Source organism: Solanum dulcamara, chromosome 12 (assembly GCF_947179165.1).
Source record: "Solanum dulcamara chromosome 12, daSolDulc1.2, whole genome shotgun sequence".
NCBI lineage: Eukaryota > Viridiplantae > Streptophyta > Magnoliopsida > Solanales > Solanaceae > Solanum > Solanum dulcamara.
Window position 1 is genome coordinate 6,748,950 of NC_077248.1, and position 24,558 is coordinate 6,773,507.

The 24,558-nt window shown below is 31.9% G+C and overlaps 3 protein-coding genes across 3 annotated transcripts; 2 read left to right on the top strand and 1 right to left on the bottom strand.

The window, feature by feature from the left end:
• Positions 1–5,389: 5,389 nt before the first annotated feature.
• On the top strand, positions 5,390–6,493 carry LOC129876563 (putative germin-like protein 2-1). The gene is made up of 2 exons (XM_055952021.1): positions 5,390–5,566; positions 5,725–6,493. Exons 1-2 carry the CDS (start codon positions 5,443–5,445, stop codon positions 6,285–6,287), a joined length of 687 nt encoding a protein of 228 aa, XP_055807996.1. The 5' UTR covers positions 5,390–5,442; the 3' UTR covers positions 6,288–6,493.
• A 3,205-nt stretch (positions 6,494–9,698) lies between these two features.
• LOC129876564 (putative germin-like protein 2-1) lies at positions 9,699–10,719 on the top strand. The gene is made up of 2 exons (XM_055952023.1): positions 9,699–9,859; positions 9,957–10,719. The coding sequence occupies exons 1-2, from the start codon at positions 9,736–9,738 to the stop codon at positions 10,517–10,519; spliced, it is 687 nt and encodes a 228-aa protein (XP_055807998.1). The 5' UTR covers positions 9,699–9,735; the 3' UTR covers positions 10,520–10,719.
• A 9,273-nt stretch (positions 10,720–19,992) lies between these two features.
• On the bottom strand, positions 19,993–21,656 carry LOC129876901 (glycerol-3-phosphate acyltransferase RAM2-like). The gene has a single exon (XM_055952378.1). The coding sequence runs from the start codon at positions 21,626–21,628 to the stop codon at positions 20,147–20,149; it is 1,482 nt and encodes a 493-aa protein (XP_055808353.1). The 5' UTR covers positions 21,629–21,656; the 3' UTR covers positions 19,993–20,146.
• Positions 21,657–24,558: the final 2,902 nt, after the last annotated feature.

Sequence of the window (24,558 nt, forward strand, 5' to 3'; positions counted from 1 at the left end):
AAAACTAACCATGCTGTCAGAATTTTCATTCGAGCGCATTTTCCAAGAATGTTGACCAAAGTCAACCATAGGCTAAGTTTCAAGTCAAAAGCGCCAAATGGCTCCAAACTCGTATCGATTGCCTCGATAGTCATTCCAACAGTGATACTAGCCTAATTTGGTCATTCCGGAGCTGATGGAACTATCAGAATTTGAATTCGAGATCTCTTTGACCCAAAACTCAAAAAGTCGCAACTAAACCAACTTAGGCCTTCAAAATACCAAAGCGGACTCGGAACCTCTAAAAATTCAACCAACACTTCTTCTAGACCAAAAACCATCTCCCGAATCCAACGGAGTTGTCGGAATTCCATTTCGAGCATCAAAACTCCAAAAGTTGACCAAAGTCAAACCTTGGCTTAAAGTTCTTCAAATTCTCAACTCAAGGCCTCAAATATTTAAAAGGCATATAAAAATGGATTAAATTACATATGTTACATAAATGTTATCTTAAAAACACTACAAATCACAATAATTAATTCAAAAAATTTCTACTGTAATACGTAAATTGGGGGGGAAAAAGGTAATATATATTTTGTGAAAATTACATGAAAAAGTATTATAAATCATAATAATTAATTACTTAACATATCTAAAATAAATATATAAACAAATTGATTGATTCTCAAAATCCATATGCAACACATAAATTGAGATAAAAGGAGTTACATATATTATGTAAAAGTTACGTAAAAGTTGTATCATTTACAATAATTAACAGCTTAAATATTTAAAATATCTATAAAAAAAAGATTGACTCAGAATTATAACTATATCACATAAAATAGAACAAACGAAATAACATATGTTGCGGCCGTGCTGGCACGACGCTCTGTATGTATATATACGGCTTATCAAAAAAAAAAAAAAAGACTTGCCGGAGATCTCTTGACTTGTTTACTCGAGAAACAATGGCCGCCAAATTACATGTCCATTTACATTCAAAATGAAAAGGAAAAATCAGAGAACAAATCAAATATGAATTGTTTGATCCGTTCTCCCTCTATTCTGCAATGAGGAACTGTTGGATGATCAATATAATTGTTCCGAATTTATGTGTCTAGGAAAATCATAATTTCAAAAGCAAAAGTGCCAAAAAATCATAAAACTTTCAACACGCATACCAAAAAATTCTCTGTTCGTGAAGTCATCGTTCCTTGTCATAAAACCCATCAAAGATGAATGAGACGGGAAAAGTGAAGAAACCCATTAAACATGAAGTAAATTGTTTACTCATTGATGGCAATTGCATTCTGTCCATATGTCATAGGAGATATGTCGTAGCCCCATTTTATCCATGGTTCGAGGTCATCTACACCAGTATACAAAAATGCATTCAAGATTTTGGATATGCCATGTGAACTTGTAAATTTTGTGGATTATCCTGCACCTATAGTCCAAGACTATAAAAGAACTTTCAAGAGTAAACCGACCTTTTGCAACGATGAAACTACCAAGCACGAAGACTATCAGTATTGTGAAAGTTGTAAAAGTGTTAGCAACTACTTGAGTTCTTCAAAGTGCAGCAATAAAACGGAAGAGAGACACAGCCGACAGATGCATTATTTCTCAACAGCATCAACATTAATATGTAATTGTCGTTATGTTTTGCGAAGAGGGGTTAATGCGGTTGTTGGGGTTTTCCAGTTAAAGGTTGCGACTTCTATTTGCTTGTAATTAGTGACTGATGAGACTATTGTTGTGGTTGTTGTAAAAATTAGGTTAAAAGATATTAAAAAAATAATATTTCGACTTAGGAAAGTGCCACGTCATCGACCTGAAGATTCTCTTTTATATATATATTAGAAAGTCAGTGTAACAACCCCTAAATTGTTGTATGTCGGTATTTCAATTCTCGACAAAGATAATACAGCCTTTGTATTTTGGGCATAACTTTTCATAGGTTGGTCCAAATTAGGTGATTCAAATTTCTGGGTAATCACAACATCCTTACCTACAACTTTCATGAAGAACATAACTTCAAATTCGGAGTATAAGTAGGTCAAATAAATTAATCTTTGCAAGATATAGTGCTGTGACGGAATTGAGTGTTGATAGAAGAAAATTCATATCTCACTGTAGGTTGCTCCAAATTGGTTGATTCTTGAACGATATGAAACTAGACTTCCATATCTACAATTCTTATGAAGAAACCAAATCCTAATAAGGAATTTATCTTATTCAAACGTAGCTTCGAAAATGAGTATTCGGTTAAAAAGAACTCATCTTACCTACCATGGAAACATCTAGATGCATTTGACATCATGCATGACATAAATTGTCCTCCATTTAACATCATCCATGACATCAATATATTCCATTAAATTTTCAGATTTTTCTTTATAATTATTTTATTTATTGTTAGGTCCCTCTTTCCCACCTATAAATACTCACCTTATTTCCTCATTTTATTCATCAAGCTTTCCTAAGCATTTCTTCTCTCTATATACTTCTTCTCAAATATAGTTTTAGTTTTAGTAGTATAAAAATACTACTCCGGTTATTCTTATACTCCGGGTAGTACACAAAACGCTCCGTCGAGGAGAAAAGGCTAGGGATCCAAGAGTATTCCAATTCGGAGTAAACCTTCGGATTTAAGGTATGTAAGGCTTTCATAGCATTGGATTGAGTTCGTCCATGCGCCCAATATTTAAATTTATTATAATTGAGTTATAGTTGAGTTTTATTCAAATCTTGAATTCTAGATGAATTAATTCTTCTTCTATTGAGTTTGATATATTTATGCATTAATATTATTATTATTGTTATCTCTCATATTATTGGAATTATTGTTCATGGCTACTTTCCCATGAATTCTAATTGATTTGATGTTCATGAATATTTTTACATATGTTTTGAGTAAAGATGTTGGGTTTTTATTATTTTTATTGATAAAAAGAGAGTTATATGAATTAATACTATATATGTATTTTATTGAGTTTTGAAAGAGCAAAAGAGTTGAATTTGAATGAATTTGAGAAAATGATATTTTGAGCAAGATGTTTTGATGAGATTTAAATGATGTTTTTGGAAGTATAATGATTGATGAACATGAAATGAGATGAGTTTGATGATTTAAATTAAAGTCCAATGAGACTAGATGATGAGTTTAATATGAGCATATATTTTGGGAGTAGTATTGAGCACCGAGTTGGGTAAGAGTTTAATTGACTCAAACCCCATAACTACGTAGCCAGCGTAGGATGGAGGCTATGCCTCTTAAGTCCCAAAAAGAGGACTTTGATGAATGGATCCAAGATGGTGATGTCCGACCCTGGCAAGGTATTGGATGGATGTGGCAACGACATCGCTTCGTTGTATCATCGCTAGCTCATAAGTGATGGTTGTCGGTTAGAGAAACTCCCACTGAGTAAGCATTGCTTATTACTATTATTTTTATTATTATATTTTAAACTTGCATTACATATTCATGTTGAGATGATGTTGAGTTCTGAGCTGAGTTTTCTTGAGAGGAGTTTCTTGATATCTGTCCTTACCTTCCTGCCATTTTACATACTCGTACATTCCACGTACTGACGTCATTCGACCTGCATCGTTTTATGATGCAGATACAGGTGTTAGAGATCCTCAACAGGCGCATCGTTGAAGATCATTTCTTTTCAGCTATTTGGTGAGTCCTTCTTGTATTCGAAGGAACTCCTTATCCTTTTATTATTGTTGAGTGTGATGTTTCTTTTGAGGTAGCCATGGACATGTCATTGGCACCATCTAAGAGTATTAGAGGCTTCATAGACAGAGTCTGATGATGTAATCGGAGTAGTTCTCCTTAGAAACTACTTCTTCTAAGAATTATATATTTTTCCTTTGATTATGACAATCCCACATTAGTATTATTAAGTCTTCCGCTGATGAACAAATGAGTAATGAGACCAAGTGGTTCTCTCGGAAGCCAGAGATGGTTTCTGAGTGCCGGCCACGCCTAGGGTACCCTCTCGGGGCGTGACAGTCAGTAACAGGTTACATGGTCAAGTTTGGTACCTCACTGATATCATGGAAAATCAAAAAAGCAAGAGACAATTTCCAGAAGTTCAGCAAAGCTGAATTCAAAATCATGGCTTCGGTAGTGGCTGAGTTATCCTAGCTAACAGGCATATTCAAGGAACTTGGAGTTCAAGTTATACAACCAATAGACATATTTTGTGATAGCAAGGCTGCCATCCAAATAGCAGCCAATTCCATCTTTTATGAACGAACCAAACACGTTGACATAGATTGTCATTTTGTAAGGAAAAAAAACAACAAGAGCTGATCAAAACATATCACATTGGCACTAAAGAACAATGTGCTGATTTGTTTACTAAAGGTCTAGGCAAGGCTCAACATTATCATTTGCTTGACAAGCTTGGAATGAAGAATATATTCCAACCATTCAGCTTGAGGGGGAGTATTGAGCACAGTGACGTGGCAGTTAGTTAGGGAAGTTATAACTAACTTATGCAGAGTTAGTTAGAGTAGTTTGTTACAACTATGCTAAGAAGGTTAGTGACGAGTTAGTTTTAGTGTGAATCGGAGGTGTATATAATACCATATATCTCATTGTAATTGAGTAACAATTTTCTCTGAAATGAAAATTCTCTTTCTCTATTTTTTATTTCTCCAGCTTAGACGTTTTGATCTCAACTGAATTGCAGCTCTAAATCCATGGCATAAGTCCATGGTTACTGAACTTAACATTATCCTTCATGTTCAAAGTTACAATTCTCACATTAAAATTCTAATTATATTATCCAATTAATCTTTACAATTGATGGTTAGAAAGACTTCAAATTAACATAGTCTTATTCAAATACTGCATAAATTTCCGTAGTCATCAGTTATAATAAATTCAATTTTAAGAAATTAATAATCAATATAGTTATTGATTGATAATTTCTAACTTACCAAATGTAATAATAGCTTTGGATGTTTATAAGGTCTACATCTTGTGATCATTGTTGGGATCCCATATGCATTAATAATCTTATTATTTTTATTGTTAAAGTTTCTATCATACTCAACTTCTTTTTTCTTCCACATCCAATATTATCATGAAGGTTTCCAATAATAGATCCTCCATAAATATGCATGATGACTCCTTAATTTTATATGTAGTTGTTATAAACTGTTTGTACGTTCTCAGAAAATTATAAGATTAATTAGTCCTTATAGTTGTTGACCCAACTTCACGACTCAAATGGTCAAAATTTTACTACCATTTATGACTTGGTAATTGCTAATTAGAAGCTAATTCACACTTTGTTTAGGGGAAGTAATTTGAGGACTAATTCAAACAATCTTTTATCTATAAATAGGCATACCTCTCTTATCAAATTATAACACATAAACAAAGAGAACAATAACAAATTAGATTGTTTTAGAGTTTCTAATAATTAGTAGTGATCGATGGCTCTTAAGTCCTTTGTATTAATCATTGCCATATTGTCTGTGGTAACTTCAATAAGCCATGCTTTTGATCCTAGTCCTTTACAAGATTTTTGTGTTGCGGTTAATGACTCCATGACTACTGGTAAATATATTATTATCGAACTACATAAACTTATAATTTCAATCATAATTTTAATTAACGTAACACTAGCTAGCTAGTTTGTGTTATATATATATATATATATATATATATATATATATATAATATATATGTTCTAATTATAATTTCTTATTATGCAGTTTTCGTGAATGGAAAAGTATGCAAAGATCCAAAGGTTGTCACTGCTGATGACTTCTTCAAATCAGGCTTAAACGTAGTTGGAAATACTTCAAATAAAGTTGGATCTATTGTAACTGCTGTGAACGTCCTCAATTTACCTGGGTTGAACACATTGGGAATTTCTTTAGTTCGTATTGATTTTGCACCATATGGTCTTAACCCACCTCATACTCACCCTAGAGGAACTGAAGTTCTTACTGTCTTTGAGGGTACACTCTACGTTGGATTTGTCCTTTCGAATCCTGGTCCAAATATGAAGAATAAGCTCTTTACCAAAATCCTACATCCCGGAGATGTGTTTGTTTTTCCGATAGGTCTCATTCATTTTCAATTTAATGTGGGAAAGACTAACGCTGTTGCATTTGCTGGACTGAGTAGTCAAAATCCAGGAGTCATCACTATTGCAAATGCAGTATTTGGCTCAGATCCACCAATCAATGACGATGTCCTTGCCAAAGCATTCCAGGTTGATAAGAAAGTTGTGGATTATCTCCAGTCACAATTCTGGTGGGACAACAACTAAATTAGCCGTATAAGCCAAACTATCTATGGTGCTATAATTATTTATAATGTGTGTTTTATTTTGTAATCGTTAATAAACTTCAAGATTAATTATCCAATCATGTTGATTGGTTTTACTTGATCTTTGTATTTGATGTACTAAGCGAGATATATACGTTATTGTTTTGGTATAATAATATTACGTTTATCATATTGTTTGTTGTTATAGTAAAAAATATAATTGTCAGGGTTCAGAATCTTGTTCTTCATATTTAGGCCAAGGTTAATTAGAAAGGACAAAACCAACATTGAGTCTTCCCTTAAAAACAACAAGAATCTCAGTTCTTCTAGGATGTGTATGAGGCGAATTGAGACCACCGTGTACGTGTTCATGTGCTACTTAGTCTCCTTTGTGATAGTGTTCATCGACGATATTTTGGCTTGTTTAGGCCATTCCTTTAACTTGGCAGCAAAATTTATTTTAGCACTTTAACTACACGGACATTTAAATATTTTTTAACAATTTTGAAGTGAATTAAATATCACCTTAAAAATATAATACCAATCTCACAATGGAAAGTGCATTACACACGCATCACATCATTACCATGTCATTGCCACATCAAGATTTATTTTGATTTTGATTCTTTTTTTAAATTCTTTTTTGTTTATTCAGATTTTTCAAAGCTAATTAATTGAACAAAAAATAGAGATTTTTTTTTTCAAAAAATAATAATAATTCGATTTCCATAAAAATGTACTTAAAATTTTCTAATCAACTCGTCGAAAAAGGACACTGTTTTGATGATCCAAATTTTGTTCTTGTTTGGGTTGGAGACTGCTATTTCAATGATTTCACAAAAAAAAATAAAAAAATCATACCCGTCAATTGCACGCCATTGCCGCCGTCAGTTCTTAATATTGAACAGTTCAATATATAAAATCTCGTTTTTCTGTATTGGGAGTCCTTATTTTTCAAGAAAATTTAAAACTTTGTAAAAAGGTTAAATTTTGAAATTATAAAATAACAAAAATATGTGGGTGTTGAAATTTCATATGACTTTTATGTGTGTTTGGCAGATGGTATTAAATTCAATTGAAATGAGATTAGGAGGGTAAAAAATTATCAATAAAATTAAAGTGTCAAAATAAGTTTGGCTACCAAATTGAGGGTCATTTTATGTATTTTCTATTATTAGAAAGCAAAAACTAAAAAGTAGAGAGTAAACAAAACATAACACAAATTTTGAAAAACATTAAATAAGTACTTTATATTCATCTAAAACGAATAAAATTTGAGTATTCTTTCAGTCTCAAATTATCTGTTGTGATTGATCTCTTTCACTGTTCTTAAAAAATATTAATGAGGAGATGTTTTTTTTATTTTATCCTTTATTAATATTTGAATAATCTAATATCACCTTATAATTAAGGTATTTATATATATATATATATATAATATTCAAGAATAATAATTACTAAAGATAAAATGGGGGAGAAAATAACTAATTTTATCTTAAATTTTTAAAATGATAAGTAATTTGAGATATTTATTTTTAAAATTTATGATAAATAATTTTAGATCGAAGAAACAGTAATTAAGCATTTACCAGTCGTTTTAGAGTCACTAATAAAAACACAAAAGTCGTGCTAGGTGAAGATGCCAAAGTCAATATGGCAATGGTAATGACAAGCAACATCAGAACAAACGTCATACTTATCTAGACAATTAATCTACTACCCTCCCTATTTTTTCTAAAATAATTGTAGCTTTAACAAAAAAAATTAAATTATTTCAAAAGTAATTATCATTTTAGAAATTCAAGATAAAAATTAGTGTAATTATTTTTAACTATACTCTTATATATATTAAACAACTCCTTTTGTCTTATATTAATGTCCACCGTATTATAAATTACTTGTCTATTTACTAAATTAAGATAAAATTAATTAAAAAATTCCTTAGCACTACAATTAATATTTTTTTTGAAAGCCTAAATAAGTTTATAAGTTCCAAAATGTTTCTTTTTCAAAAGAGTGAATAAGGATAAATTAATAAAGACACTCATCTTATTTATGATTTCTTAAGAAATAACGTAGGGGAAAATGGATAACATTATGGGGCAGGATGATTGCATATTTCTTACTATTAACAATGCTCAATTCTCAAGAAATTATTTATAAGAATAACTTAGTATATTATATTTTATGTTTTTAATGAACATGAAATAAGCTAAAGCCATGTATTTATTTTTGGGAAATTTCTAGATGAGTCCTCTAATTAAACTTCCTCAAAATAATAAACAATGAATTAATTAAGACAGCTGCTTAATTACCAAGTCTTTCATGTTTAGTTTATAATAAACCAAAATCCTGATGGACTCTTCTTCAACAACTACAAAGACTAATTAATCCCCCGGCCCATTGGAAATGGTCAGTACGCAGCATTGGGAAATAATTAGAAGAGTACCACAAAAAATAAAATTAGAAGGAAAATCTTAACTATAATCAATTAATCATCCCTCTATATGTTATTCACTCTACTAAAGAAACAAATATAAATGATTCAACAAAAAAAAGTAATAAAGTCAAAATTGGAAAATCAGAAAATTAAAGTTAAAAGGACTAATAATGCTGCCTCAAAACTTTCAATAGTTTACATGCTTTGACATGGCAACGCATGATCAAAGTTTGAGAGAAAGGAAACATTTTACCAATTCAATTAATTCACATTTATTTACCAATTCAAACTTCTCTTAATTTAACCAATTTCTTATTATTACTGTTAATATTTTGTGCTCCAATCAGGAGGATGTAGCCTTTTGGCTACATATTCATTTGAACTCATAACTTTTAACATACAACAACGATACATATATATAGAGAAATTTATTAAAATGTAATATTAATGACGAAAATTTTAAATATTTAACTCATTAAATTTAAATCTTAGATCTATCTTTATTATCACAATCTAATATTATCACCTATGTATTGACCCAACTTGTGAGTTTTCCTCTTGATACAAGCATCTCTATAATAGTTTCATTTGTTTTTTTTTGGCTTTTATATTATTTGATTGTTCTAGGCAAAAATTATCCAATTTTTTTTAAAGATGTAAAGCATTGTCCCAATTAATTAGAGATTTTAATTTTCCTTGAAAAATATGATGAAGTCTTTATAGTAGCTATAGACTATTTGTACGTTCTCTAAAAATATGATTAAGTGTTAATTTAGTCTTTCATATATAGCTTTTGATGGAAAATCATGACTCAAATGCTTAAATATTCACCATTTATGACTTGGTAAATTATTATGGTAGGAAGCCTAATCCAAACTTTGTCTAGTATAAGTTTAATTAATTTGATGACTAAATCAAAAAAAAATCATCTATAAATAGGCATGCCTCTCTTATCATATTTCTCACATCAAACAAATTGTTACAATATATATAGAGTTTCTAATTAGTAATGGCTCTTAAATCCTTTGTATTAGCCATTGCTATATTGGCTGTGGTGACTTCAATAAGCCATGCATCTGATCCTAGTCCTTTACAAGACTTTTGTGTTGCTGTTAATGACTCCATGAATGCTGGTAATTATTAACACACAGAATTTGATACATGGCTATTTTTTTAATTACTAGTATTTTGTTGTTATTTTCATTTTCTAATTATGATTTCTATGTATAGTTTTCGTGAATGGAAAATTTTGCAAGGATCCAATGGATGTCACTGCTGATGACTTCTTTAGACCAGGGCTAAACATGCCCGGAAATACTTCAAATCAACTTGGATCAGCTGTAACTGCAGTGAACGTCAATAACTTGCCTGGACTGAACACTCTGGGCATTTCTTTAGCTCGTATTGATTTTGCACCATACGGTCTCAACCCACCTCATACTCACCCCAGAGGAACTGAAGTTCTTGCTGTCTTTGAGGGTACACTCTACGTTGGATTTGTCCTTTCGAATCCTGGTCCAAATATGAAGAATAAGCTTTTTACCAAAATCCTACATCCTGGAGATGTGTTTGTTTTTCCGATAGGTCTCATTCATTTTCAATTTAATGTGGGAAAGACTAACGCTGTTGCATTTGCTGGACTGAGTAGTCAAAATCCAGGAGTCATCACTATTGCAAATGCAGTATTTGGCTCAGACCCACCAATCAATGACGATGTCCTTGCCAAAGCATTCCAGGTTGATAAGAAAGTTGTGGATTATCTCCAGTCACAATTCTGGTGGGACAACAACTAAATTAGCCGTATAAGCCAAACTATCTATGGTGCTATAATTATTTATAATGTGTGTTTTATTTTGTAATCGTTAATAAACTTCAAGATCAATTATCCAGTCATGTTGATTGGTTTTACTTGATCTTTGTATTAGATGTACTAAGCGAGATATATACGTTATTGTTTTGGTATAATAATATTACGTTTATCATATTGTTTGTTAAAAAAGGGCAGCCCGGTGCACTAAAGCTCCCGCTATGCGCAGGGTCCGGGGAAGGGCCCGACCACAAGGGTCTATTGTACGCAGCCTTACCTTGCATTTCTGCCAGAGGCTGTTTCCAGGCTTGAACCCGTGACCTCCTGGTCACATGGCAGCAACTTTACCAGTTACTCCATTTTGTTGTGACAATAAAAAACATAATTGCCAGGATTCAGAATCTTGTTCTTCATATTTAGGCCAAGGTTAATTAGAAAGGACAAAATCAACATTGAGTCTTCCCTTAAGAACAACAAGAATTTCAGTTCTTCTAGAATGTGTATGAGGCGAATTTGAGACCACCGTGTACGTGTTCATGTGCTACTTAGTCTCCTTTGAGATAAAAAAAAAGTAGCTCGCCTGATGTCATAAGTAATAAAGTTTCTCCAACTTTCACTTTATTTTTTTAAAAAAAATCTTTTTTCTAAAAAAATTATTTATTATTTTTAATTTATTTAAAAAAAGAATACAAATTTTAATTTAATACTCCTCTATTTTAATCTATATGACTTTCTTTTTAATCTATCTGAAAAAAATATAAAAATAAATTAATTTTAAAATATTCATTTTATCTTTATAGAAATGATTCATAGCTATACAAATATCTATGTCATATTTTATATTATAATTATTTTTAAAAATATTTATTTCTTAACTTTCGTGGAAAACAAACTATATTTTAAAAACATTTTTATACTAGGGAATTTACCGCGCGAAAATAAAATTTCTATTAAAACAGCACCTTTTCACATGATTAGTATAAATATATTAAGCATAATATATAAGTATGACCCTTAACTTGGCTTCAGCTGACAACTATGACTTCTAACTTTACTAATGCACAAGTAGACACTTTAACTATCCAAAACTTGAACAAATAGACACATTCGTCTTATATGACATCCTACATGACAATTTTGTGTCTTACGTGGTGTCCTACGTGTATTGTGTCACATATGGCATGTGTGTGTACTTGTTCAATTTTATACAAGTTTAAGTGTCTATTTATACATACTCAAAGTTGGATGGCATAAATGTGAAATGAGACCAAGTTAAATGACATATTTATGTATTATGCCAAAAAATTACTTTTCCATCAATATCGCTCTTTGTCAATTTTCAAAAATATCAAAAGTGGATCTTTCTCAACTTAGATATTCTGAAAAAATTTCAAATTATCATTTTTTTATAGTATATACGTAATCATAACAAAATATGAAGACATATTTCACGAACCTTTCTTGGTTTGTTCTGTTTAAAACTCAAACAAATCAAAAAACTAAAACTTTAAATATAATAATTGATACATAATCATGGTCAATAACTTGTACGAAGGTCAACTTACATAGAAACATAAATGATCCATAATTTACATACAGTGCCATCTTTGTTGCACTTACGGACATAGACCATGGAGAACAAATTTTGTTTGCAACATTTGTTTTAAAAAAATATCTACTGAGTTCCAAAGCAACGTAAAAAAACGTAGCAAAAATATTCCAAAGCAAAGCACACTATTACTCGATGATTGTTTCTCAATCTCCAATGGACTTGCAACCCAAATTAACAAACAACAACGCAAAAACAAAACATATTAACAATAAGTTCCAAACTTTAGAACAATAAGCAACATTTATAAAGCTATAGTTTTTTCCCCTTTATCTTTAATAGATCACCAAAACAGGATTGTACAAATAGCAAACAACATTACTGTAAACAATCCTTGTGACTAGGGGTGTACATGGACCGAGTTGGTTCGGATTTTTTACAAACCAAATCAAACCATTTGTGTCGAGTTATTAAATCTATAAACCAAACCAAACCAATAAAAGTCGGATTTTTCGATATCAATTTTTCTCGGATTTTTCATAGTATCTAATAAAAACCACAGAGCAGTGCTTCTTAAAAAGAGTTCTAGTACAAAATATCAACATATAAGATGGAGGCAGAATATTGTTTGAAGTTTTAACTTTATAATATAACTTTATAAGATGGTCTTTTTTTTAATATTATTTAGATGGATTTCTCAAGTCCAAATCTAAATGTAAGAAAGAAAACAAAAATTATGAAAAAATTTAAAAATATATTTATAAATTACATTTTAATAATTTTTTTTATGTATAACATAATTTAAAAGTAGTATATCTATAATCGGGTCAGTTTGGGTTCGGTTTAACTTTTTTTAGTTAAAACCAAACCAACCCTATAATGGTCGGTTTTTTTTTTCCAAACACCAAACCAAGTCAAACCAAACCACTATTCGTTTTTTTTTCAGGTTTGGTTCGGTTTATCGATTTGGTGCGATTTATCGGTTTGCGTACAACCCTACTTGTGACAGTCTTTCGAGAATATTACTCAGAAAAATGCTAGCCGGTGGTGACAAAAAAATAATTCTAAATAAGAAGAGAAAAGAAAGTCACATGAGGAATTCACAATAAAATAGGTAAAATAGTTTCCTAAACAATAAATATATATCTACTCGAATCATCTTAAGAAGGCAAGAATGTGTTATATCATCATACATTATAGTCAAGTATAACTATTTTTGAGATTATCTTTCCATAGCCTTGTCTTCAGTTGAATAATAATCCTTAAGAAGGAAAAAAACATGAAAAATAAGTTGCATTATAATTAATTGCTTACTATACTTACGTCAAGCCTTTTGAGAAATACTTTCTTGCGAAAAATGATAGCAAATATTCACATCTTTCAACATATAATCCTGAGATGCAACGAAAATATACTTAGTGTACTTCCACATGTGGGGTATAAGGAGGGTAGGGTGTACGCAAATTTTACCCCTTCCTTTATATAACTCTAAGATGCATGATTACATAACTTCAAGTAATAAGGAAACATATGAAAATCACATGATCTAAAAATGCAACATGATATATTTGTGAGTGTGAACGATTAAACACTACTTCGAAAGACATGTCGTTCAAGAAACGTAGGTGAAGACAGCTTCTACAACACTTGTATGTTGCAAACCACTTATCTACTCATATTGTCTAGTTGCTTTATTAAAAGGAAAGAATGAGAAGAACAACACATATTAATTACTCAAAAATATGAATATCTCAACTGTTATGTCTTCTCCAACACTAAAACTCAATATGTGATCCCTAAGTTAGCAACATAACATCTGCATAAAAAACATAGAAAAATATTTTAGAAGAATCACCAGCTAAGAGACACAAATAGCAGAGAAATAGATCCACCATCAGTTGTTGTTATACTACACAATCTAAACGAGTAGCAAACAACATATAGTTTTCAATTTCAAATACATAAACCAAAAAATTTAAAAGAACAATATTAGAGAAGGTAGGATTAGGTAGGAATTTGAGCCCCTTGGACGCACATTAATAACAGTGTGTAGTTGAGGTTGACATATGAACTTAACAAAATTAGAGACTGACGTTTTTTATTACGAAGGCGTTGAAGCAATGAAAGAATTTTGAAATGGAATCTTAATTCTCTGCTTTCTGCCTTGGGATTGTAGTGGTGAAATTTTATCTCGATTGATATGGATAACAATCAATGTAATCCTTAGCTGCTATGAAGATACCATCTAGGATTCATAATTCACTTCCTGCACAAACTAATGGCTAAGAATTAGTAGCTGAGGCCTAAATAAAGTCAAATACAGATACCAGGCATGCCATTTTTTTTGAAATACAATGACAAAACAACATCCATCTGTGTATTTGACCATAAAAAAAATACACACCAAAGTATCTTTTCTAAGTCTTTGAGTGGAAGCAACAGCTTGCCTTTGACTTTATCAGGATCAAAAGAAATTAGTAGCGGTGCCTGTGGATTTTGATTGTTTGACTCTTCTATAGCTGAGATGAAGTACTCTGCTATCTATGACACAAATGTAAATATTAACTTATCTTACTAATATATTTATATAGATAACATGAAAATGGGGAAAACAATGACTTGCCTGAGATGGAGCTATACGCTTAGTCTGCAAGCATATGCCTAATCACGAGTCCGCTCTAATAACCAAAAATGTTACCGAATAGAAACAGCACATTGGTCTCTCTCAATACACCAGTTCCATCACTTTGCAGAAGACTAAACTTTCATTTATTCGAAGTAAAAGTGAAATGTAATTATCAACAGTAAAAGACAGGAAAGACTAAATTGATGTATCCACTGCAATAATCAAAATATATAATTGTTGAAAAAAATACCGCACCATCGCTCTCACTCCATCAGTCCCAACACTTTGCAATAGACTAAAATCTACATCTCGATGAAAACAATGCCCTCAATCAAGATCCGAAGCAAAAATCAAAATGAATTATCTACAGCAAGAGACGTGAAAACTCTCTCTTAAACTTATTTCGAGTTCAAGATTCAATTAAAATTTGTATATAATTATATATAACGACGTAAACTCAATATATGGATAGAATAAGTGAGGAAAATTAACCCCAGCGATTTATAGTTATCAATTAAGGAAAAAGGTTATATCAATCCATTAATAAAGGATGTCATATAGTCAAGAAACTTACTGTTCGGATTGCAAATGGCCATCGAAATAGTTGTTTTCCAAATAATGAAAAATATTTGATTCATATTTTGTACTTCCAGTAGAGCCAAACTAAATCATTTGATAGTCTATGAAGATATATTCAGGTGAAGAATATTGAAAGTAAGGATAGATACATCAAGGCACTCCTAAACTTGTCAAATTCTGCACATGGCATTGAGAACCCGGAGGCTGCCGGTGGTATGCTGGTAGGGGCGGCAGATAGAACACCAAGGTCGTGGGTAGTGGTGCTTTCAAAAGTGATCTCTTAGTCCAACTCATTGAATTAAACTAATTAAGTTATATTTCGAAGAAATAAAGACAATAACAACATATGCAGTGAAATCGCATTAAGTGAGATTCGGAGAGGATAGAGTGTACGCATGCCTTACCATAACCTCTCCGAGGTAGAGAGGGTGTTCCCGAAAGTCACTCGGATCAAGAAAATCAAGGCAGTCATTAAAAGAAAAATGATAGTGGAGAGAAATATAAGACAACTAATTAATAGCAGAGCAGAGCGGAACATATATGCACGGAACCGTAACAACAACATGGTGCGATTACTTTAACACATGAATAAGTGATATTAGATACCAAAAACCAAAGACTATATGAATAGACTAATACTACGACCGACATGGTGCTCTATACTAGTGTTGAGCCAAATACATGACAACTCTTAACTATCAACTAATATTCTAACCTTATCCCCAACCTCTGTACTCTCCTATCTAAGGTCATATCCTCGGTAAGCTAAAAATGTGTCATATCCTGTCTAATCACCTCTCTTCAATAGTTTTTCAACCTACCTCTGCCTCTCCTCGACCCCACTATACTCGACCTCTCACTCATCCTCACTGTGGCATCCACACATCTTTTCTTTACATGCTCAAACTATCTCAGTTTCTCTCGCTCATCTTATCCACCACAAATGCTACTCCTACTTTGTGCGAGACATCCTCATTCCTAATCACATCACTCGTAGTATGTACACACATCCATCTCAACATTCTCATTTCCTCCACTTGCATCTTCTGAACCTAGGAGTTCTTGATCTGCTAATACTTCGTCCCACACAATAAAGTTAGACTAACCATCACTCTATAAAACTTACCTTTAAGTTTCGGTGGTATTTTTTTGTCGCACAAAACATCAAATGCAAGCCTCGAATTCATTCGTACCACACCGATATGAAGAAAAAAAAAACAAATATTGTTGTTGTCCCCGTTGACTAGTACTATACCGCTGGGAGAAAAAAAAGACTGCCTTCCTACCAAAGAAACTATTTACGAAAAATCTCATTATTTCGTTTGCCTTTGATGACATTTTCGGACGTCTACAAATTGATTGCATCTCTCACTAGAGAACAATGCCATAATAAGAGAATTGATGTCATTTATCGGAGAGAAAAAGTGAAATATAAAAGAAAGTGCAACCTCATTTAATGTATTTATTTGATTAAATAAAGTTTTTATAAATATGTTAAAGTGATATAAATTATGCTATGTATGAAAAGATGTAAAAATTATGCCACTTGTGCAACTAACTATATAAATACATTGTACATAGTAAACAAATTCAAAATAGAAGTGGTAGTCCGATAGAGTATTTGATTTTAAAAAAAGAGGGACAATTTCAGATATATACAATAAACTAATTAGTTTACAACAAATATAACCATGTTTTATTTACATAAAAGATAACAAAAATCATAGAAAATATATAGTGACTATACAATATATCTTGCAAAAGTCATAGAAAATATATACTGACTATATAATATAAATTATTTATACATGAGTTATACACTAAATATATATTATGATACATTTTATACATGAAATATACACTGAGCATACATAAATATACACCAAATGACCATTTTTTTGATAATTAAAATGACTGAATGACCATGTACTGTAATTATCCCAACAAAAAAGTACAAAATAAAATCAAGTAAGAAATAGAGTTGGGGTTTAGGCCTAATGTCTGATCTTCTACTATTTCTCCCCAGTCTGCTGGCAAACGATCTAATGCTTTAGAATGTTTGTGTTGGGCCGGATTACAAATCTAACTCAGAATATGCAGAGGAGGTCCAGTGGACCTCATTGTTTCACATGCACAAAATGAGGGAAAAGGAATATATAGTAAAACACAACTTTCAATTGGGCTAATAATCACATTAACACACAACTTTCAAAGTAAACCAAATTTTCAGATTTTTAAACTTCAATTTAGCTTGAAACGTCGCGTGGTTTAAGTCTGGACCATGGAGTAGCAGTCGTATTTACGGATGACATCTATTCCTTCGGCGATTAAGAAAATAGCAGACCCACAAATTTGGAAGTAGGGTGTCAAATGAACAGATTAAAATGAATGAATGTCAAAATAAATGAGCGAATTATTAACCTGTTTAAATATTAATTGAACTGAAGCCAGTTGGGCTGAAATAAGCTAAAAATCAGGTCATAACACAACCTTACTATTCTTACTGAATTATAGATTCAAAGTTTGTTTTTTTGTAAGAGATAAGTGTCAAAAACTATCACGTTTTTTTAATTTCATATTTAAACTATTGGAAGTCTGAGTTTCATACTTAAACTATTATTTATTAGTTTGAGAAACACATTTCTCTTTTATTACACTCTTATCATAGTATGTATATTACACTCTCTCTTTTATTATAAAAAAAATTATCACATCACACTCTACATGGACAGAACATTCCACCTTGACAAAAATTAAATAAATTATTAGTATTATTTAAAGTTAAATATTAAAGTATTACTATCTCAAAAAAAATATAAATATTTTTTTTACCCCACTCCACCATTCCTCTCACCACACCCCCTCCCCCTCCCTCACACCCCCAAATTTTTAGTTTATTTTTTATTTTTTTTGTAAATTTTTTTAAAGAAATTCTTACTTCATCTCCCCCTCCACCCCCATCCCGTCATATAATAATTTAGCTATTGTTTTAGTTTTTTAAAAGAAATAACTCTGTCCCACTCAATTACTCCTTCTCTTTTAATTTTTTTCTCATTTTGTTATATATATATATATATATATATATATATATATATATATATATATATATATATATATATATATCTACTTGCCGCAAGACTTTTTTAAAAATAATTTTTTATTTTATTTTTGTTATATTCGGTATGCATGTAGAAAAAAATATTTTTCAGAAAATATAAGTACATATCTAGCACAAAACGAGAAAAATATAAAAAAAATTAGGAGCGGAGGTTAGATGAGGTGGATTGAATTTTTATTTTTTTAAAAAAATAAAAATAATATCAATTTTTTTAGGAAGGAACAGGGGAGGAGGTGAAGTCAAAATTTTCCAAAATTATTTTATAAAAGAAATTTAAAAAGATATAGAGTGGGGGATTGTCTGGGGGGCAAAGGTGAAAGTGGTAGAGTTGGGTGAGAAAAATATTTAAAATTTTATTTTTAAAAAAATAATTTTTTTATAGTAATACTTTATAAGTTTATTTTATGTTGTCAAGGTGGAATATTTTATTCAAGTGCAATGTCTTATTCACATTCAATGCCATTTGACAATGTTTTTCAAATAAAAGAGAGTGTATTACACACACCACTGAGGTATGTTTTTTTAAACTAATAAGTGATAGTTTAGATATAAAACTCATACTCCCGATAGTTTAGGTATGAAACTCAAAAAATGTGATAGTTTAGGTGCGTTTTTGACACTTATCTCTTCTTATAATTTATTTGAGTGCCTAATAAAACTTTTTCCCTTATATTATGGCTATATAAAACATCAAATAGAAAATGATAGAATATGCGTTGCATGTCAACCAAATTTTAAAATGAGTTGAACTAAGCGGGTCAAAATGAATCCAATTAATAAAATAAGTGAATTATTAACCTGTCTAAATCTAAACCAATTAAGACGGTCATGATTTTGTGGGCTGATTTTGCCATCAAAAGTATAACGTAGAAAAGGATTATGCAGAATATCAACCCATAAACTTTACTTGCTATCTATTTAGTCTAACTTATACAATTATGGGAAATGACCATTCGGCCATATTATTTACCAAAAAAGTGGTCAGGCGTGACCTTTCTCTTCTTCTTCCTCCCTCCTCCTCCTTCTTCCTCTCTCTTCTTTCTTTAAAATTCAACTTGCCGCAAACGTACATCATTTTGAGCGATTTATATATCAAGAGATTCGAAATATCTAGGGGATTTCATATCTAGAATTTCGGACCTTTTAGAGGAGATTTTAAGACTGTCGGAATTGATTAGTCAGTGTATACTTCGTGTATAGTCCGTCTATACTTTATTTATAGTTAAGTTATATTCAACTTTTGGGGTATATGATAATATATAGTCAGTGTATAACCTATGTATAAGTAAACTATATTCAGTTTTTTAAGTGTATTATAATATATTATCAATGTATAGTCAGTGTATACTTTTTAGGATTTTAGCTTTTATTATGTAAATAAAAATATGGTTATATTTATTGTAAACTAATTACTTTGTTGTATGTATTTGAAACTGAAAACAAAGTCTCATTCTTCTTTAATTTTTTTTTTTAGATCTTTAACCCACTGCTTACGCACGAAGTCAAAAACAGAACATGGAGATAAGTTTAGTTACCTTAACTGGGTCACACAAATCATCAACCAAAGCAGAAATTGAAAGTACAATAATAACTTTAAGGTGGAATTGTAATTGTTATTAAGAGTAGAGTAAGCAACGGTCATTATTTCTATAATATATTTAAGTAACCTTTTCACATCATAGTTGAAAAGGATTATCAATTTTCAAAATAATTAAAAAAGTATTACTCTTTTAGCCTTGATTCAAGGATTCTTCACAATTGTTCCATCGTTTCCTGCAAGAGTGATATACTTGTCCTTCCTCGTAAAACTAGTGCACTCATAAGAAAGAGTTTCAGCAATAACCTTTTGTACGTAATTAGCCACTTCATGTCTTGATTTCCCTGACTTACAAGTGAATTCATGTGACAATTTATTGAAGAATGTAATTTCATAAGTGGGACGTGGATTCATGAAAAAGAAAAACATGTCCATCCATTTCCGTCCTCTAGCTGTTGTTCCATGAAACATGCTCATCTTATTCACCATTGCCACGGGCACGATCTCATCGGTTAACTCAGCAAATAATGATGAAAACCTAAGAAGAAATGGTTCGCGACAAGTAGTCCCCTCTGGGAAAATTGTGAGATCACCTTCTTTTAATAGTTTCTTTATAATGGATGCATCATGAGCTCGTTCTCTAGTGAGTCTAATTGTTTTAATTGGTGCAACAATCTCAGAAAATCGTGAAAGAGAGTATGTAACTGTTGGGATAGGGTGACCTAACGCCATAGAGAGAAAAACAGGGTCACAAAGAGTCCTGTGACAGCTAACAAAGAGTATGCCTGATTGGTCTTTAGATTTGTTGATACGGGGTGGTGGGTTGCCTTTGATTATAAGACGGACACCGATGGCCCAAAATGCGTAGTATTGAAGAGGTGTAGGGAGGAGTAATCCTGCACAGGCTCGCAAACAAGAAAGGAAGAAGCCGAAGGGGATCCAGAGAAGGATAAAAAGAGCCATTAAAGGTGTTGGCTTTTGGACAAGGCGACCATCGTGGAAGATAATAGGCTTGGGAAGGTTGTTTATAGTTACAGCCTTTGCTTTTGGTTTTGATGGTACAAAGTAGCCTTCCTTACACAATGTCACAAAAGGAATATCAGTATCGCGATCACCCAAGCCAATCTCAGGTTGAGTATCTCCAAAAGTCCTTGTAAGAGCATCAGCCTTGTTTTTCCCAACAAAAACTCCGGGCGATCTAACAAAGCCAGTTGCTCTATCTTTATATGTTTGAATCTCAGTCCCTAAAACGATATCTACCCCTAAGTAGTCCTTCAAAAATGGTTCCACCATAATCCTAGGGGTAGCTGTCAAAACACAACGTTTCCCACAGGATGAGAACACTCTCCAAGACTCGGGATGAAGATCCTCAGAATAGAATTTTGGTAGCACAGCACGTGCTGCTGATTCTATATCGGAAACCTTTATCCCTACAAAAGTTGCAAAGATAATAACTTGAATTCCAGCTGACTCTGAAATCAAATAATATAGAAAACCAGCAAGAGGTGAAGCTAACAGAAGAAATAGTAACCTTAAGGCCCCACCAACATCGAATGCTACCAATGCGAAATAAGGGAAAGAGCTCGGACTTCCTAGTAAAGTTCCATCCAAATCAGCTACTACTGTTTCTTTTTCTCGTTCTTCTGATGTGCACTTTTCAACAATGGGAAACATTGTTATGCCCATATTTTGTCTCTAAGAAGAATTTCCTTTAATGATTAGACTCCATTGTGTCCAATTACAAAACATTCTACATTTATAAGCATCCAATCTAGTAAAGCTATATTGATTGAGATAGCTAGTATTTGATTATTGGCAACAACTTGTTTGAATTAAATTTACCCTTATTAATGCTTCTTTGGAAATTTACAGCATAAGGTAAGGTTAGTTAAGCCTACGAAAAGAAAGTTAATAGTGAGCACTTCAATTCAGTAAATTAAAGAGACAAATTACAAAAATCTCTTCTTCTTTTTTCTTTTTAATAGTTGATGAGATTTTTGGACGCCTTCAAATTTATTGCATCTTCACTAGAGAAATAAAAACAAGAAAAATAAAAAAGTTGTTCAATACTGCTGATTAGCAATTTACGGTAAGAGTAAGAAATCAAATCTTCCGTTAAACTTTGGTTAAATTTCGCATTGGAGCTCAATTAGAGGCAAAGGTATACATAAGGATTTTCTAAGAACAAGAATATAAATGATCTCAAAATATAACGGAGGACAAATGAAGATATTAAATTACATAAGAATCAAACTAGATAGGCCCAAAGCATTAATCATATATGAAGCATATAGCACGCAATGTTAAATTAATGTAGTAAGACCTCTTTGTTCATAGCCGATTTAATTTCCTCACTGCTTAGCCTTCGGGGCGCGGAGAAAAGTAAAAGCCACTGTGTCCGAATCCCATTTAACAAAAAATATATTGTACACAAAAATATAATTTTTTTTATGTATATATTAAATATATATTCTCTTGATTTCTTCGTTTATTTACTTATTAATATTTTTGATCTCTCAGTGAAAATCTTGACTCCACCGCTATAGTTAGCCTTAGCATGTAAAACCTAAAAACTAGAGGGACTGGCTTGGATTGTTTGGCAGCATATTGACTATATGTTTCCCATAATTAACACGTTATATGTGTGTGTTTTTTGGGGGAGGATGGGGGTTTGCTTGCGTTGGCTAATCTACTATGTGAAGGTGGTAGATTAGCAATTTAGCACCCTCCCAATTTTTAAATGCACTTACTATTTTTTTTACCAGCTCATTCAAAGTAAGGACTTTTATGTCATTTCAACCAAAATACCCCAAAAGTGAAGCAATTTTATTACTTAATATTAGAGCAATAATTTGTATTTGGTATTCTAAAACTGCTTTTGGAAAAGCTACAACTTTTTTTTAGCTTTAGAAAATAACTTCTACTATTACTTAAAAATACTTATTTTATTTCAAAAGGCTTTGATCATACACCTTTACTCTCTAAATAAACACTTTAATTTAATTATTTGGATTCTATATACGTATGGGCTGATGAGTTCCTCAAACTTGTCATTCAAGCTCCAATCAGTAATGGCAAAAGGCTTGAGTTTGTGTTAATCCAATTCAGGAGCCAAATTTTTGTGTCATTTTATCCTTTACAATCTTTAGCCGTTAGAGAAGTCAAGAGGCTGAAAGTTGTACCACTAATTACCAAATTCTGAAATATTGTCCCATGTGACTTCAATCCAATCCACAACAATCAACATGACATATTTTTCTAGAAGGAAGATTTTTTTTCATGATGAAAATAATATGGTAAGTTGGAGTTGGTATTGTTGTGTGGAGGAAGCACCACAACTTAAGTTTGATATAATAATAAATAATGAAAATAAATTGTATACGAGAATTTTACGTGGAAATACCTCAAACAGATAGAGGAGAAAAACCACGGGGTAGAAGCATTTTACTATGAGAATATGGGAGTACACTGCTCTCAAATACAAGGAGAAAACAATAATTAACACTCCTCTCTTGTAAAAGGAACAACTACTAAAGAGAACACTCAAGAATACAATTTTTTTCTTGGTGTATAACTCTCTTTGTATTCTTACTCTCTTTTTCTGAATGAATTAAATGAAGGCAGAATGCCCTCTATTTATAAGAACCAAAAACGCGTAAAAAATAAAATTACGCGTTGCATTTGTTGACAGCAGCCTTTGTTGAAATGCTGTCTTACAACAGACTGTTGAAATGCTGCCTTTGTTGACTCTTTCATTTATGCATTTGTTGACAACAGCCTTTGTTGACTCTTTCATTCTTCCACTTGAAGATTTAATTGAGAATCAATTAAGTCTTCACACCATCATTTCTACCCAATTACTGCAATGTTACGTTTTTGCTAGGCCAATAAAAGATCGACACCATATGAACTTATTATTGTTGATCGGCTTTGTAAACATATCTGTTAGGTTTTCATTGGTGTGAATTTTCTGAATGTCCACACTGCATTCTTCCACCTTCTCACGAACAAAATGATATTGAACTCGTATGTGCTTTGTCCTTGAATGAAATGCTGGATTCTTTGCAAGATGCAAAGCGCTCTGACTGTCACAAAACAGAGCAACCTTCTCATGTTTGTGCCCGAACTCCTCCAGTAATATCTGCATCCATATTGCCTCTTTGCTCGCTTGTGTAGCTGCTACATATTCTGCTTCAGTCGTAGATGTAGCCACGATAGATTGCAGTTTTGAAACCCAGCTAATAGCTCCTCCAAAAAGAGTAAACACATAACCTGTGGTGGACTTACTTTTATCAAGATCACTTGCATAATCTGAAATAACATAACCTTTAACAGTAAAGTCTGATCCTTCATAACACATTGCAACATCTGAGGTACCCTTGATGTATCTCAGAATCCTCTTAACAGTATTCCAATTCTCTCTACCAGGATTAGTCATGTATCGACTGATCACACCCACTGCTTGTGCAATGTCAGGTCTTGTACATACCATGGCGAACATTAAACTTTCCACTGCTGATGCATACGGTACTCGAGACATCTTCATCCTCTCTACTTCATTGTTAGAACTTATGCTTGAGGATAATTTGAAATTAATAGGAAGTGGGTAGAAATTG